Source organism: Amaranthus tricolor, chromosome 4 (assembly GCF_026212465.1).
Source record: "Amaranthus tricolor cultivar Red isolate AtriRed21 chromosome 4, ASM2621246v1, whole genome shotgun sequence".
Taxonomy (NCBI): domain Eukaryota; kingdom Viridiplantae; phylum Streptophyta; class Magnoliopsida; order Caryophyllales; family Amaranthaceae; genus Amaranthus; species Amaranthus tricolor.
In genome coordinates, this window is record NC_080050.1 from 977,405 (window position 1) to 994,457 (window position 17,053).

The window sequence follows — 17,053 nt, forward strand, 5'->3', positions numbered from 1 at the left end:
TTTATTATACTTTTAGGTCTTTTTTTTTCAGTTGTAAGTGTTCTTGAGCCGCGGTTTTTACTAGTCGTAATCTCTGTATTTTAACTGATAAGGGTATAGTATGTCATCTTCCAACCCTTTTTAGACTTTAATCATAGTTTCTATCAGCCACGAACATCTAATTCTCCGAAGTTTCAAAAGCATGTCAATCTTTCAACTCCTACAAATTAGCTTAGGGATCCATCAGGTAAGCTCAATCTTTCAACTATAATATTCTATCGATCTCGTTGAGCAATATCAAAATTTAATAAGTCATTTTACTATACTTTCTATATTATTATCAAAATTGAATAACAATAAATCTTTTAACTCAACCAAAATAACTACACTACTTCAAAGATATGCATTGTGGAAAAGTAATGTCCTCATTATACAAGTGATATTTGATAATTCCATCAACAAATTAGATTAAGTAAGTAATTAACTAAAGATAGAGTCATGTAAACTATTGAAAGCTCCTTAAGTTTGAACGAAGGTGCAATTGAACATCTTGCACATATCCAGAACTATCCTAAATATTACCATAATCTATTATCTATCATTTGAATGTCGATCATCACAATTAAAAAACTCAACCGCGAGTTACAAAAATGACAAACACAACAAAAATCCTCGGCTTCTGGATGAAAGGCTTGAAAGCTAAAGTGCTACGGGTGTGCAAATTGCATATATTAAGCTACAACAAGTCGTATTAGTCGAAATCTCTCCCTTCAGGGCATACTTGGATTGGATGTAAATATTTAAGGGTGAAAAAAAGTCAAAATAAGAAAATAAAGTTGATAAATGAGAAATTAGTGAAATTTGATTGTTGTAGAGACGGAAGAATTGCAAAGTGATGAAAAATAAAGAGAGCTCTCAATTTCGTGGGGGTAAATATTTATCCTAGGGGAGGGTAGGGGAATGTACTACCTTCATAATAGGGGAACTTATCTTCCTTTTCCTTCATTATTTTTATTCCATGTTCATTTTACCATGACAATTATCTCAACTACTTCAAATGCATCTCTATTTGCTTTCATTTCATTATTTTGACTTTATTTCCCCCTTTAAATATTTACACCTAATCCAAGCATGCCCTAAATCTCTAATATCTCTTTGAATATCGAAAAAACAAGGAAAACTCGTCAGTTGGGTCGTGAAAAAAACATATAAATTCAAAAGCTTATCGATATCAGCTCGTTTAGGTTTTCTCCATTTTTTCGACAGCTTCAGCTGCAGCGGAGGCAGCGTTATCCAATCCCATATGCTTTAATTCGTCTAAGAAACCATTGACATCCGACTTACTTATTTTATATGGGCTGTGTGTAGTTCCTGGGAATGTACCTGTCGTCACTTCTTCCTTGTACTCCAAAAGAGCTTTATCAATAACAGTTCCTACTTGCGCGTATTGTTTGCAGAATTTAGGAGTAACCTACAAATGTGAATCGAAGGTCGGAGATTAACATATACACTTTTTGGTAGTGTGAGGAAAAGCAGGCACATCAGGTGTGGGGAGATACACGGTAGAATATGGAGTAAAAATGAGACTGTTCCGTTACATAGGGGCCACTTTATAACGAATGTTGAGCTTACTAATTACAAAAACCCGTTATATAACTTTTAATTCAAACCGTCATTTAACATATTAACTTTTCTATTTGGGCCTAGGTTAGAAAATCCGTGCAGGTAAGGGGGAGAGAGAATAAATTCTGCATGTAGGAGGTGGAAAATCAAACCCTGGGTGAAACTCAACTACTAGGCTAACCCATAATTCTTATTTTAACATATTAACTATTATTATCTTTTTATAATGTGTGTTTAAATCTAAAAGAACTATTATAAGCTTTGATAGAATTATGTGTTCTAAAAAACTTGAATTACTACGATAAAATGATTTTTTTCTCAAGTAAACAATTCACATTGCGATATTCGCGAAACGAGTCGTAACTCTGCGAGGTGCTGTGTCTGCGACAAACCAATACCGCAAATCCACGATCGTGATGACATCCACAACTTTTATCTAAGTAGAAGCTAAAGAGATATGCAGCATCTAACCTTTGCATGGTGAGGATGTTGCAACATTCCCAGTAGATCATGATACACCAACACCTGAAATTTATAAAACAAGCACTTAAGTGAAACAGATTTCTTCCCAAGATATGACTCATGTCTTACAAATTTTAGTCTGGGATCACTATAGTCCTTTTTTACCCATTTAATTTTCAAAAAAAGCCAAGACATGCCTCTATGAGATGGAATTTTCATTTTATCTCATGTACCCGTGTGGTCATGCCTGATCCTCAATGCTCGGACATAGGTTTAGTACTCTGGCGCTTCATTTTATACTAAAACCACGGAATTTGATAAAAATTGCGCAGTCTGATACTCAAATCCACAACCATATGCAATAATCTTAGTTATGTCCATGTAACAAAAGGGCATAGCATATCAGGAGGGTGGTACGTGAAAGGTAAGAAGAGGATTCTCATCGATATTTCATTTTCCGGTTTACAGTCAAAACTTAAAATGATGACACAGATCATAAAATTTCTATTAAGCCAGTACAGTTATTCTGCGTTTTTTTAAAATAATAAATACTTCTTCGTCCCATTGAATTTGCTACATATTTGGAATCTGGGAGTTTTCTACAGGTCTAAACTCTAATTATGAACAACCATGAATTACAACATAGGGTCAATTATGAACAAGTAAATCAGAAAAGCGCATCGATTCAAACAGGAAGTAAATATTCATAGGTAAAGAAGTCTAGAAGCAATTGAGCAAGTTTTCCTGTTTCTAGTCTGAAGCAGAGTATTAAATTGAACACAGGACCAATTTTTTTAAAAAAAAGAACATAGGACCACTAAAAAAGTGCATCAATTTAAACAAACTTTACTACATTCTGCATCCTTGTAATGAAACTATTTAATGGATGGAGGCATAACCGACAGAGCAAGAACGACACCATTTCATGATACAAATTGCTAGGCTATCTTCAAGTAGCCAAGATTGATTTATTAGAGTACTCGATATGAGAATTTTTTTATTTAATGAACGTTCATTACTCGAAGTAATGATAGAGAATTTTAATTGATTTATTTAATGAACGTCCGCAATTTTTTTATTCGGGAGTAATGATAGAGAATTTCTACACTATTCTCTACAGGTAAGGGGGAGAGATAATTAATCAGACCTGTAGGTGGTGAGAATCGAAGCCCTATCACAAGGGCGGAAGAGATTTTTCAACCACTAGGCCAACCTATTAGCGTTTTCTGAGTTGAATAGTTACTTTGGTAGTCTGTACATGGAGGTGAAGAAAAAAGAGCTTTGGTAGTAAGCTAATAAAAGATGTGCATTTTATAAAGAAACAATATCTCTTCATCATATGGAGTATCAAATATTGGGGGAGAACAATTGGTAACCGTTTCCCATTATCCTCTGAGAATGATCATATGGGAAAGTAAATTGGTTAAATTAAGAAAAAAAATGTTTGCATGATAAAGAATAACGATAAGTGGCCAGCCATCAGCAGCACTGCGTGTAATTTGATTGAATTCCAAGTCATGTAGAGTTGAATTGTGACTTAAGATGGACCGAATTTTCTAAGAGCGATAACCAGATGATAAAGCAACTAGAAAAACCTCAATTATTCATCACAAATTGTCGTTCAATGAAAGAACATTCAACAAACCTGTCCACTACAGAAAGGTCCTGCTCCGATACCGATGGTAGGTATTTGCAACACAGATGTGGCTGCAGCAGCCACAGGCGGTGGAACACATTCCAAAACAACAGCAAAACATCCTACTTCTTGCAAAGCAAGTGCAGTTTCCACTACCTTCACATCACCAAATTCAACTTTAGCATACACTCATGAAGTTTGAGATCAAATGGAGTAGGGATCTTTCATAAAATACCTTAATAGCACTTGAAATGTTTCTTCCTTGAGGTTTAAATCCTCCAAGAACACTGATTGCCTGTGGTGTTAATCCTACATGCCCCATTACAGCGATTCCAGCTTCAACAATTGCTTTTGCTGCTGCAACTCTCGCAGGTGATGCTCCTTCCAATTTTATTGCATCCATTCCTCCCTCTTTCAAAATTCTGACAGATGAATCAACAGCCTGTTTTTCATTGAACATGCCATGTCATAGACCATTGCACCTTCGGCTACCGAAAAAAAGTAATAAAGCATCAAATACAGCAGGATGGCGTCTGTGTCAGAAAAAAAAACTCTTAACATGTTCAGCGAGCTTATCCTTGCATAGTTGTCAAAAAGCTGACAAAAAATTTTAAGCTAGTAAAATTTTAAAAGGAGGAATCTAGTCCTACAGTAAAAAAAAAATAAACTTGCCTTCACCAAAAGCCATACCCTTGTAAGTTGCGAGATTGGCCACACGAACTATAGAAATGTGGATGAAACTAAAAAAACAAACCAACAAGCACGCAAGTAAAACAATGTGGGTGCTTAGTTACCCCTCTGCAACATCAAATAATTTTGTTTTCCTCAAAATAATTTCAACAAATTACAATTAATACCATACCCCCCTAACACTCTCCAAGTGTTTCTCAAACTCTTCCACATTTTAATGGTATTTGCTTACTCATACAAGCTCAAGCTCTCACTCTCGTTCTCGCTCCATCCAAAGGGTTCAACAACCTAGATTAAGATTACTTGCTCAACATGCTCTCTTTCTTACCCTTGAAGAACCCTTTATAGGTCCAAGAAGTCAAAAGAAATCAAACAGCAGCTTGCAGCTGCCCACAGCCTTTTCCTCAGTTTGCTGCTCGTTCGAGCTGCCTTGCCTTCCAACTGAGCTACTGCTCAGTTCTCTGCATCATGCTCATTTAAGCAATATCAGCATACACATTCACCTAATGAGCATGTCTATGTGTACACGTCTTCTCTTGGATCTTGTGAAGTATGTTTTTAACACTAGTTCATGAGTATCCTTGCTACATCACAGAAAATTCTGGTAAATCATCAGTTCTTGTCAACAAATTATACCAAAAGAACTCCAATTTATCACTGTGAACTTTGGAGCCCGACTGTGACTCTATTATCAAATTTTCCGATGAGTTGCTCAAATTGCAATGTGAAACACTAGGAAGATTATCTTCTGTAGACATAGCCATTCGACAAAACCACATTTTCCTTGCTGAAATTATCCACAATTTAGCTTTTATACTTTACATTCTAAAATTGCATTTCCTAAAAACCCTTAATTTATCCCTTCACAGTCAATATTTAAACTAAATATTGCAACCTTTGATTATTTAATGTCATTAATCGGCTTCCATCTCTCCCACCTACGCAAATTTGCTAGCTGATTCGTTAGTTGAATTCGAATTCGCTCTAAATGGCTTAAAAATATCCCAAATCGAATATAATTCACTTTTTTTTCCATTCACGAGAAGATTGAAAAATATCAGTACCAAAGTTTCAAAAGGGTAAATAAATTATCCATAATTTAGCATCTACATTTCGAATTACAAAATTGCATATCCTAAAACCCTTAATTCACAATCAGTATTCAAACTAAATACCATTAAGCAGCTTCCATCTTATCGGGTTCGGTGTTACATGTAAGCAATCTTAGGTTAAACAATTAACTAAATAATATCAATATAAAATAAGAGAGAAGGAAAAATACCTGTTGAGTAGAAGACTCATAAGTACCAAAAGGAAGATCAACAACAAGAAGAGGGCGAGTAGCTCCACGAGCCACCGCACGACAATGAACAATCATTTCATCAAGACTAATGGGTAATGTTGTATCATGCCCATGAACAACCATGGCGGCTGAATCCCCAACAAGGCAAATATCAATTCCGGCCGTGTCAACATGCACGGCCGAAGGGTAATCATAAGCAGTAACCATTGTTATAGGAATTCGTTTCTTAAATTTCTGATTTAGGTTAGATAATGTAACCCTTTGGTCGGGAATTTGAGGTTTCGGTCCGCCGTATACGGTGCTTTCGGGGACATTACTTAGAGTTCTGATGCTTAAACGACTTCGGATTGTGGAAGTGTTTTTGAGGAATCTGGTGATAATTGCCGCCATTGATGAACTTAATTTGGTTGTTCGGAGAAACAAGTCGCGCTTCGCAAGATTTTAAAGTGTTAGCGGTTTTGTTTAATGGTAGTCAGTGTTAGCTTTTTTGCAAATTTCAAGTGATGGCCCTCGGTGTTTTTTTGCTTTTTTATAAATATTTTTTTAAATTGAGGGGGTGATTTTGAGTTTTTAACTTTTTTATGTGGTAGATAAAATGTTAAATTTTTTTGTTCAATTAAGTACTTATTTTAATTGAGTTTCGAAATATATGGTTATTTAGGGTGATCACAACATTTGTTTTTGAAAAAAATGTGGTTAAGTTGGGTAAAATAGCGTAAAGTTAAAAAAAAACTTTCCTTTTAATTTACCACGTGGAAAAACTAAAAGGTCAAGGTCACCATGTAGATTAAAAAAACTGTTTGTCTGCCACATGGAAAAGCAGAAAATTTAGGATTATCACATGAAATTTCCCATAACTTTTTATTGTTAAAACGTTAAGTTAGTCGTATGAGTCAACTACTTCCATCGTGTTGAAATACTTGCTACATAACTTGCATTAGGTAATTGGCACTATTTATCATTTAAGTTTATTTTATATACTGCGGTTAATGTGTAAGAAAAAATATAATCATATAAGATCTTATTTGAATGGTTTAATCGCATACTTTCATAATATTAACTTAATATATTTAAATTTGCATAGTTTAATATATAAATGGTTAAAATAAGAACACATAATTTGGGCAAACAATATCACGGAAAATAAATAGCACAAGAACACAATATTTCATCACCCGGTAATGTCATCAAATGTAGGAAAAATTTAGATGGTAAAATAGTGAATGGATTTATTTGGAGAGGAAGATGAGTGAATATGTAGAATGAATATTGTTCTTCATTGCACAAAAAATTGATTACATCAATGGGTATTTATAGTGCAAGTTTACTAAAATATCTTAGATATTTTTAATTTTTTAATTACTTTTCTAGGATCTTCCATTATATTATCTTAGATATTTTTATTTTTTAATTCTTTAGTTTAGATATTTTTATATTTAATTAAAATCCTAGATTTTTCTAGATTATTTTAACACTCCCCCTAATTTGAAAAATCTTGAACTCTAAGTCGTCTTCTGAAATCGATAAATCTATCAGTTGATATGGGTTTTGTGGAAATGTCTGCGAGCTGCTCCTCCGTCTTGCAGAATTGTAGTTCGATCTCTTTCTTGTCTACTAACTCACGAATGTAGTGATGTCGTATCTCGATGTGTTTTGATCTACTATGAAACACTGGATTGTTGACATGTTGTTGCAGAACATTGTTGTTGGTGTCTCTTGCTTATGTTGTAGATCGATTAATATCCTTCTCAGCCAGACTGCTTCACGTGCTGCACTTGTTGCTGCAATGTACTCTGCTTCTGCTGATGATAAAGCTACTGTCGCCTGTTTTTTTGATGACCATGAGACCACCTTGTTTCCAAGCTGAAATACGTACCCGCTTGTACTTTTTCTATCATCCACGTTTCCAGCCCAGTCGCTATCGGTGTATCCTGTGAGCTTGAAATCTTTTTCAGTTTCGTACATGATCCCATAGCTTTTTGTTCCCTTAATGTATTTGAGAATCCTCTTTGCTGCTGTTAGATGATCCTTGCTCGGTTCACTCATGAACCTGGATACGATGCTGACAGCGTTGACTATATCTGGTCTTGTATGTGTGAGATAGATAAGAGAGCCGACCAAGCTTCGATACATTGCTCCGTCGAATTTTGGTTTGCCATCGTACTTTGATAACTTCTCATTGATTGCCATTGGTGTAGCCAGCGGTTTACATTCCCCCATGTTGAATTTCTTGAGAATGTCTTCTGCATATTTCTCTTGTGATAGAAATATTCTTCCTGGGCTTTGTTTGATTTGTATGCCAAGGAAGTATTTCATTGTACCAAGGTCTGTCATCTCGTACTCCTTCATCATAGCCTTTTTAAATTCTTCGATCATCGTTGGGTGTGTGCCTGTATAGATTAGATCATCCACGTACAAGCATAAAATGAGAAAGTTGTTACCTTGTGTCTTGATGTATAGTGAAGGTTCACTCGGACTCTTGATGAAACCATGCTGGAGAAGATAATTGTCGATGTTACTGTTCCACGCTCGGGGTGCTTGTTTGAGTCCGTACAGAGCTTTTCGAAGGCGGTATACTTTGTCTTCTTGGCCTTTGATGACGTATCCCTGCGGTTGCTCGACGTACACTTCTTCTTCAAGTTCTCCATTTAGAAATGCTGATTTGACATCGAGTTGAAAGACTGGTAGCTGATGCTATGCTGCTAATGCCAGGATTGTTCTGATTGTCTCCATGCGGACAACTGGTGCATATGTTTCGTTGAAGTCGATTCCTGGTTGTTGCGCATATCCCTTTGCTACGAGCCTTGCTTTGTACTTGTTGATGGAGCCATCATCATTATGTTTCACCTTGTAGACCCACTTGAGTCTGATGACTTCCTTGTTTTGTGGTTTGTCTACAAGTTTCCATGTGTGATTCTTCTCGATCATTTTCATTTCTTCGTTCATAGCCTCAATCCAGGTTTCTTCTTGTGCTGCTTCTTGAAATGTTTGTGGCTCACTAGAGAAGAGAGCCATCATTGCTTGGTCACAATGGTAATCTTGTAACCATGATGGCGGTTGCCGATCTCGTGTTGATCTTCGGGCTTCTTGAGGTTGAGGAGTTGAACGTGATGTTTGGCTTCTTGAGCTTGGGAATGATCTTGTACTTTCAGGTGTACTTGGACTCAGAGATGATGGGTTTGTTGGTTGGTCTGCTCCGTCTTCTTCACTTGGATCTCTTAGGAGAGTATCTCCTTCGCGAGCTTCAGTTTCTTTTTCTTTCCACGTCCATTCGGCTGCTTCGTCGAAAATTACATCTCTAGAGATGATTAATTGTTTAGATTCAGGCTTGTAAAGGCGATATCCTTTTGTTTCGTGACTGTATCCAATGAATATGCATTTTTCTCCCTTCTCGTCGAGCTTTTCCCGATTCTCCTTTGGGATGTGGGCATAAGCTACGCATCCGAACACTTTGAGGTGTTCTACTCTTGGCTTTCTCTTGTGCCAGGCTTCATATGGCGTTAAATCCCTAACTGCTTTTGTGGGAGATCTATTGAGGATATATACTGCCGTGTGAACAGCTTCGGCCCAGTATCCTTTGGGTAGATGTTTACCCTGCATCATGCTGTGGGCCATCTCTGCTATAGTGCGGTTTTTCCTTTCCGCGACACCATTTTGTTGTGGTGTACGCCTTGCTGTAAGTTCTCTTTTAATGCCATGCTTCTTACAGAAGTTGTTGAATTCGTTACTAATTCTCCGCCATGATCCGTTCTAAGAATCTTAAGAGAATGCCCACTTTGATTTTCTGTGAGGGCTTTGAATTCCATGAAGTGGGAAAAAGCTTCTGATTTTTTCTCCAGGAAATATACCCACATCATGCGGGAGTAGTCATCTACGAACAGAAGAAAATATCTTTTTCCGCCAAGAGACGGATTCTTGGTAGGACCCCAGATATCTGCATGAACAAGCTCTAGAGGAGCCTTGGCCCTCCAAGGTGCGGTAGGAAATGGCAATCTGTGCATCTTGCCATATATACAGCCTTCACAAATTTTTCTTTCATTTTTTATTGATGGTAGTCCAATTACCATTTCTTTTTGTTTTAATAGTTTTAGACTGTTAAAATTTAGATGCCCAAATCTCAAATGTCATAAGGTGGATTCATCATTTATTGAGCTTAAAGCCAATTTTTCTTCAAATGGCAATTTTAATGGGAATATTTTGTTAGGAGCCATTTCAACAGTTGTTATTATCTGACCCTTATTTTTATCATAGATTTGACATTTGTTATTCTCAAATTTAACCATATATCCTTTTTTAATTAATTGGCCTACGCTTAATAAATTTTGTGCAAGTCCGGGAACATAAAAAACTTCATGAATTAATTTTGATGATCCATTTTTTGTTTTAACGGCAATTGTTCCTTTTCCGGCGACATCTTCTTTTTTACCGTCACCAAGTGTGATGTGTGTTTTAACATTTTCGTCAAGAGTGACAAAATAATTTTTATTGCCGGTCATGTGGTTTGAACAACCACTATCAATATACCATATGTCACTTACTTTTTCTTGTGCATTTAATCCAGTGTAAAATATTTGCTCTCCGGAATTATTATTTTCGGAATAGTTTGCTTCTTTTTGTCGATACCAACAATCTTTTTCGAGGTGAGAGTGTTTTTTACACCTCTTACATTTGTACCGACAATCATTAGTATTGTGGTTAGTTTTCTTACATAATTTACAATAAAGGTCAGTTTGATTATTTAATCGACTCCTTATATTTTTAAAATTTCCTCTCCCCTTGCTACAATTAGTTGATGTTTGTCCTTTTTCATAATTTTTACAATGACTATTTTTATTTTCACCATTAGAAAATTTTAATTTAGCTTGAAATGCTTGTTCTAGTGGTTCTTCGTTAAATCTTTTTAATCTATCTTCATGTGCAAGTAGTGATCCCATTAATTCGGGCATACTTAATTGAGATAAATTTTTTTTGTTAACTTCTTCTATTGTTGTGGCAACAATGTTATATTTTTGTGAAAGACTCCTTAATATTTTTCGAATCACATTTTCATCTTCTATTTTACCACCATTTGATCTTATTTGATAAATTATATTAGTGACTCGGTCAAAAAATGAATGTATTGTTTCATTTTCTGCCATTAATAGATTATCAAATTCTCTCCATAGTGATTGGAATTTAAAAAGAATTACCTCTTCGGAACCTCTGTATTTTGTCTCCAGGATCCTCCAAGCCTCCGTAGCTATTTTTGCAGACATGATCGTTGTAAGTATTGCCTCGTCGACTCCACGATATAATAGAGATAGGGCATAGTTATCCCTTATCCTATTTTGTTTATATTGTTTTATTTTTGTTTCATCCCAAGTTGACTCTTTAGTGTCATCTTTGGGTGGTTGCTCGTAAGCTTCTTGTACTAATTCCCATAAATCTTGGAAGATAAATATTGACTTCATTTGCATAGCCCATTGTTCATATTTTTCTCCCTTAAATGTGGGAACCCAATTAACTTGGGGGTAATTAGTGGTTGAGGTCATTTTTTATTTTGTGGTTAGAGGTTTGTTTTATTGTGGAGTATGTTGGTTAATGTGTTTAGGTTGTTTGGAGGTCTTGGTTTTAATTAGCTCTTGATACCAAATGTAGGAAAAATTTAGATGGTAAAATAGTGAATGGATTTATTTGGAGAGGAAGATGAGTGAATATGTAGAATGAATATTGTTCATCATTGCACAAAAAATTGATTACATCAATGGGTATTTATAGTGCAAGTTTACTAAAATATCTTAGATATTTTTAATTTTTTAATTACTTTTCTAGGATCTTCCATTATATTATCTTAGATATTTTTATTTTTTAATTCTTTAGTTTAGATATTTTTATATTTAATTAAAATCCTAGATTTTTCTAGATTATTTTAACATCAAATAGTTCTAGTGAGAAGAGTTTGAAGATCGAATGTACAAAGTCATAACTTTGTTACCGACAACCGAACCATAAGAGCAAATATTATTTATAATATCACATAAATAAATGCACATGATTCAATGATCTACAATATGAAAAAAGTTCAAATCTTTATTCATATTTCATGCAACTACTCCAATCTCAAGGTTGCGTAATTGTTGTTGATGTTCTTTCTCCGTCTTTTGAACAGCTTTAGCAGCAGCAGAGGCAGCTTTATCAAACCCCATCACTTTTAATTCATTCAAGAAACCATCAAGATGATTCATTGATTTTATATGGGCTATAAAGTGATCCAGGGAATGATCCTTTTATCACTTCTTCCTTGTACTCTTATTAGAGCATTAGTAATTATTGCTCCTTGAGCATATTACTTGCAAAATTTTGGAGTAACCTACAATTAAATATCAAATTCAAAGGTTTTAAATTAATAGAGATCACAATCTTGGTAAAGTATATAACATATACCGTAGATCCTCAATTATCAACTTAAATTTTTAGTTGAATTGGTTCCTGTATCAAAAGCCAATATGATGGAAATTGGAAGGTCATGGATTCAAATCACATTTATTCCTTAAATTCAAGTAGGATGATCGATATTCCGCACTGCATCTACAATTCTAGCTTAAAAGGACTCTCGTGTGCAGTGACAGATCCAATAAAAATAAGTAATATCAAAAAATTTTGAACTTTAAATTTGATGCAAATTGTGAGTCTGAGAGAAATATAATCGAGATACTTGGGTACTGTTAAACCTAAAATCAAACTTTTTAAAAGAAAAAACAACAAAAATATAGATAATGAGATTTGATCTTGAGTATTGCGGGTGGAAGACAAATTGTATTACCAACGGTACCAAATACCAATATGTTATACTATCAATCGAAAACATTGAACAATATTAGATTCTGCCCCTACTCGTGTGAGGAGGCATAGATTAAATTATATAACATATTCTAGGCTTTAATTATAGCTTAATTTTTATTGAATTAGTTGTTTAACAATGGAGATATATTGATTACTTTCTAACCTTTGGATGGTGTGGACGTTGCAGCATTCCTAGCAGATCATGATACACTAACACCTGAAAAAAAAAAAAATTTATCATTTTACAAATTTTCAAATAAGACGGTTTCACAATAAGATCATTTCTATTGAGTTACCTAACTTAATTACACTGATTTTCTTAATGTGATCACATATAACCTAGCTAATAGTATTACGCGAGGAAGAATAAATAATACTCCCTCTTCAAACAATATAATCTCATTTATGTAGAAATAAAAACTTTCATCAAGAAAGAAAGTGCAAATCTAATGGATACTCCGGGTAGACAGATGACAACTGCTAAAAAATTTTCAAAATCCAATAATACTGCAATAAAGAATAAAAAATAAACTTGGTTGAATTGGTTGTTTAGTCACCTTGTATACGCTCCTTGCCATTCATAAAAGTTCGCATCGCACATAATTTTTTAGTTATTAGAGATATCATTTTTTTTTCTAGATCCGCCCTTGTAAGGTCATGTGCATTGCACAAAGAAAGAAGATAATTTAGGTACTCCTTCCAAGTACATTGCACCGTTTAACTTAAAAAACTCTTACATATTCAAGTCAAAATAGTTTTTTCGGAGGGATAAAGTAAAAAGAGAAGATCCTAGTAAATAACAATTATCTGTGAAGTTAACAAATCACCCTTATATGGTAGGATTTAATAGGGACAAAATAGTTTCGGCTGTGAAGAGAACAATCAACACTCTCAGCAAAGTTGAAGAGAATGTCTTATAGGGTTCAAAATGGTTATGAACAGTTGGGGAGGTTTGAGTTTCTTTTTCGGTCGTTTCACTTCGTATCCTACATAAGGTAGCAAACGAAGGCCGGAAAAGGGTCCTCCGGGGGTCCTCCTTCGATGATTAAGTAAGTAGGGATTATGAAAGAATTACTGATAATGCTTTTAGGGTTTTTGAGCCATCTTTTTCTGGGAGAAGAATGCTTGGTATTCAGTGTAAAAAGTTATCCTCCTTTTGGTGATTCATGACATCGTATATTTATAGTAGTGGGTCTTAGGAGAGGTCTCCCCAAAATCCTAATGGCAGTTTAGGCTTTTACCTTAATAGAATCTTTCTTGGAACCAGTAGAAAGGGAAATAGAATATTCTGCAAGTCTACGTGGCGTTTGGTGGTTTGTTGATTCTTATACCATGGTCCCCCTCCTTGTCTTTTAGTACACCTATATGTGTATGGTACGAGGTAGTTGTGGTGTCTTTCCTATACAAGCATTGACAGTTTTTTTGCACATAACTGCAGTTGTCTCCTAACACGTCATCATTTTCATTGAAACCATCCTGCAAGTAGTTAGGTTCTTCATTCTCTGTCAGGGTCCTTTTGATATGACCATGCCGCTTCAAGAGCTTCTGTGAGTGCTGTGGTCCTGAAGCTTACTTGAGGAGTAAGTTTGGTCCTCTAGGGGGCTAAGTTGTCTTTCCCAGGGAGCTGGGACTTCTGAAGGGGTCCTGGTTGTTTCATCCTGCTTTTCGTTCATGGTGGTGATTGGGGTTTCTCCTCTTTTAGGATCTTAGGACTAAGGGATTGTACTAGCGCATACAATTTTATTATTATTTTTTATGTTTTTTTTAGTTGATTGATTAGGAATTTTTAGAGTAAAAATATAGAAGAAACCTGTCCACTGCAGAAAGGTCCTGCTCCAATACCAATAGTAGGAATTTTTAACAAAGATGTGGCTGCTTCAATCATTATATGTTGGTATTAACAATAAGTTGTAACAGGCTCAAATTTCTTAATCTTAATCTTCCGATTAATTATTCCAAAATTTTTTTTTCGAATTCCTAATCCTTTGGTTACCTAATTCAAATCACCTTTAATTCCTATACCTTATTCTGATTTTGTAATTTCTTCCAAATATTAAACTTATATATATATATATATATATATATATATATATATATATATATATATATATATATATATATATATATATATATATATATATTCTTAAATTTCTTTATAAGCACTATTATTTTATTATTTTATATTACGAAAAGTAAAATTTTAATATTATATTTATGGTTTTATTAAAACGTTACGTTTCAATTTCGTTTCCTTAAACTAACTTTACTACTTATCATTTTAACCTTACAACTTTGATTTAATTATTTTACCTAAAAATCAACTATATTTTTGTTATTAACTTTATGTATAGTTTTAACCAAAATTTTCTAAGTAAACTATCATATTTTCATTATCAAACCTTAATCATACTTTCCTATTAATCTAAAACATTTTACTAGTATAAACTAGAACAAAAATTTGATTAACCAAAATCCTTTCTACATCAATCCATAATGTTCATCACTTACACAAGCTATCACTATTTCCTTACACAAGTTAACCTTCTTCTACACTCCAAACTCTTACACATCCACTTACACACTTCAACTCTTACACATTCACTTACACACTCTAAATCACTTATACAAGTTAACCTTTTTTTATACTCCTAACACTCTTTTTCATACAATCTTATGAACTAAAAATTTGCCCAAAACCCATTATAAATACCCCTCCTTAGCCATGAGATCACGTGCACCCCCATCATCAAATCTTTATACCATTCTTTCTTATATCTTTACTTCATTAACATCTTACTAACTTTATACCCTTTTTATTAGTTGAAGAATCAAATGAAGATGGAGCTTGATCTTATTACTTCTTAAGCCAATAATCATCAACTTTTGAAAAGTCAAGTATTATCTTTTGGAGCTTGGATATCATTTTCTTTTAGTTCTTTTAGGTAATTGAAAATCTACTTCTTTTTTAAAACTTGGAGCCTTGAAGACTTTTTCTTTTGGAGCTTATTTCTTTAAATTCTTATTTTCCTATTATTTGGAGGAAAATGGTACACGTTTTTTTAACTCTCTCGTTATGTGATATTTATTTATGGTTACTCGATAATATAAAAGCATGATCAACATGATTTTATTTTAATCATTTAAACTTTACATGGTAATATTAAAGTCATATCCAGTTTAGCGATATTTTCGTCAAAACAATAATACTTTTGGGACACTAAAAAAAAAGTCATATATATGAAAATTTTTGATTAATATGATAATATAGATATATATGAATTTTACTAGTTAAATAAACTTATGTCTTTAAAATGATTCCATATCATCTTGGTGTTTTGATAAATTTTTTTTATTTTGGACTCAAGTAATTATAAAGAATTATTAATCGGTTTATCAGTAAAATAGTCAAACAAAATTATTAAAATGCTTAGCGTTGTTTTTCTTGAAAACTCATTTCATTTAGATTTTGGACCCTTAATAACTTGTTGGATTATGTTTTTTATAGTTATGATAGATTCGTTTTACTATTTTACTGGTAATTTGATAAAATACGTTATTAAGTACTTAGAAATATTACTCTTGACTTTTATGATTATTTATGACATAATAATGACTTAGTTTAGCCTCAGGAATCTTAGTATAGCTACGAAAATTTGTTATTTAATTAATATTAATTTATTAGATACTAATAATTTGTTTCTATTAAAAGGTAGAATTGTCAAAATTTTGACTAGTGGAAGTTTAACTTATAAGAATGTAAACTATTTTGGTTTAGAGTCTTGTTTGATATTGCATGATATTGATTGTATGACTTTGATAGTAAGGTCACGTCGAACCATGGACCGACATGTAAAATCCCGGCGTCCGTGTTAGCTGGCACGTAAAATGCGGTGTCAGACAGGGAGTCCGAGAAAAACCCATCCTGTGAAGTCTCGAGCATAACAGTATTGAGAGGAGTGACGATTCCCACCACAGTTAGGGTTTAGGACTACGGTCCTCACCTAACCAGACCCTTACATATATCAGTTGTCATTATTGTTGTGATCTTGTGATGTGCTATGATGGTAAAGTTATGAGGCTTAATTGAACTTGATTAAATAAGCATTAAGGTTATTAAATATTTCGTAGCAGTAATGAACTTCTGCATGTATTCAGAATGTAACTTAATGGCTTAGTAAAGGTCAATAATGAGTAATAACCTTCTATATTGTGCTTGATGATTATTTTGTAAGCATGATTTAACTATTGCATCATAAGCTTGTTGAGAAAATTGTACTCGGCTTTATCGCTGACCGATTTAATCGGCTGTCATCCGTATTATGGATGACAGTATTTTGCAGAAAAATTTAGCTTAGGTTTCGATCCGGGCCGCAACTTTAATTATTCTATCGAGGACTTAGCTGCATTGATTTTACTTGATGACTTTGATGACTATATTGTACTTATGTTTTTTTTTTTATCGTATTTAAGCAAACCTTATTTTATATTTTCTCAGTTGTAAGATTTTTTTTTTACTTATTTTTGAACGGTTTTAGTTT

At 33.9% G+C, this 17,053-nt stretch overlaps 1 protein-coding gene and 1 pseudogene across 1 annotated transcript; both read right to left on the reverse strand.

The window, feature by feature from the left end:
- Positions 1-363: 363 nt before the first annotated feature.
- Positions 364-6,219, reverse strand: LOC130811367 (3-methyl-2-oxobutanoate hydroxymethyltransferase 2, mitochondrial-like). Its single transcript, XM_057677644.1, has 5 exons — positions 5,673-6,219; positions 3,936-4,142; positions 3,710-3,856; positions 2,074-2,127; positions 364-1,450 (listed from the first exon to the last, which is right to left on the reverse strand). The coding sequence occupies exons 1-5, from the start codon at positions 6,081-6,083 to the stop codon at positions 1,220-1,222; spliced, it is 1,050 nt and encodes a 349-aa protein (XP_057533627.1). The 5' UTR covers positions 6,084-6,219; the 3' UTR covers positions 364-1,219.
- Positions 6,220-11,773: 5,554 nt separating this feature from the next.
- Positions 11,774-14,400, reverse strand: LOC130810215 (3-methyl-2-oxobutanoate hydroxymethyltransferase 1, mitochondrial-like; annotated as a pseudogene).
- Between the last annotated feature and the right edge of the window lie 2,653 nt (positions 14,401-17,053).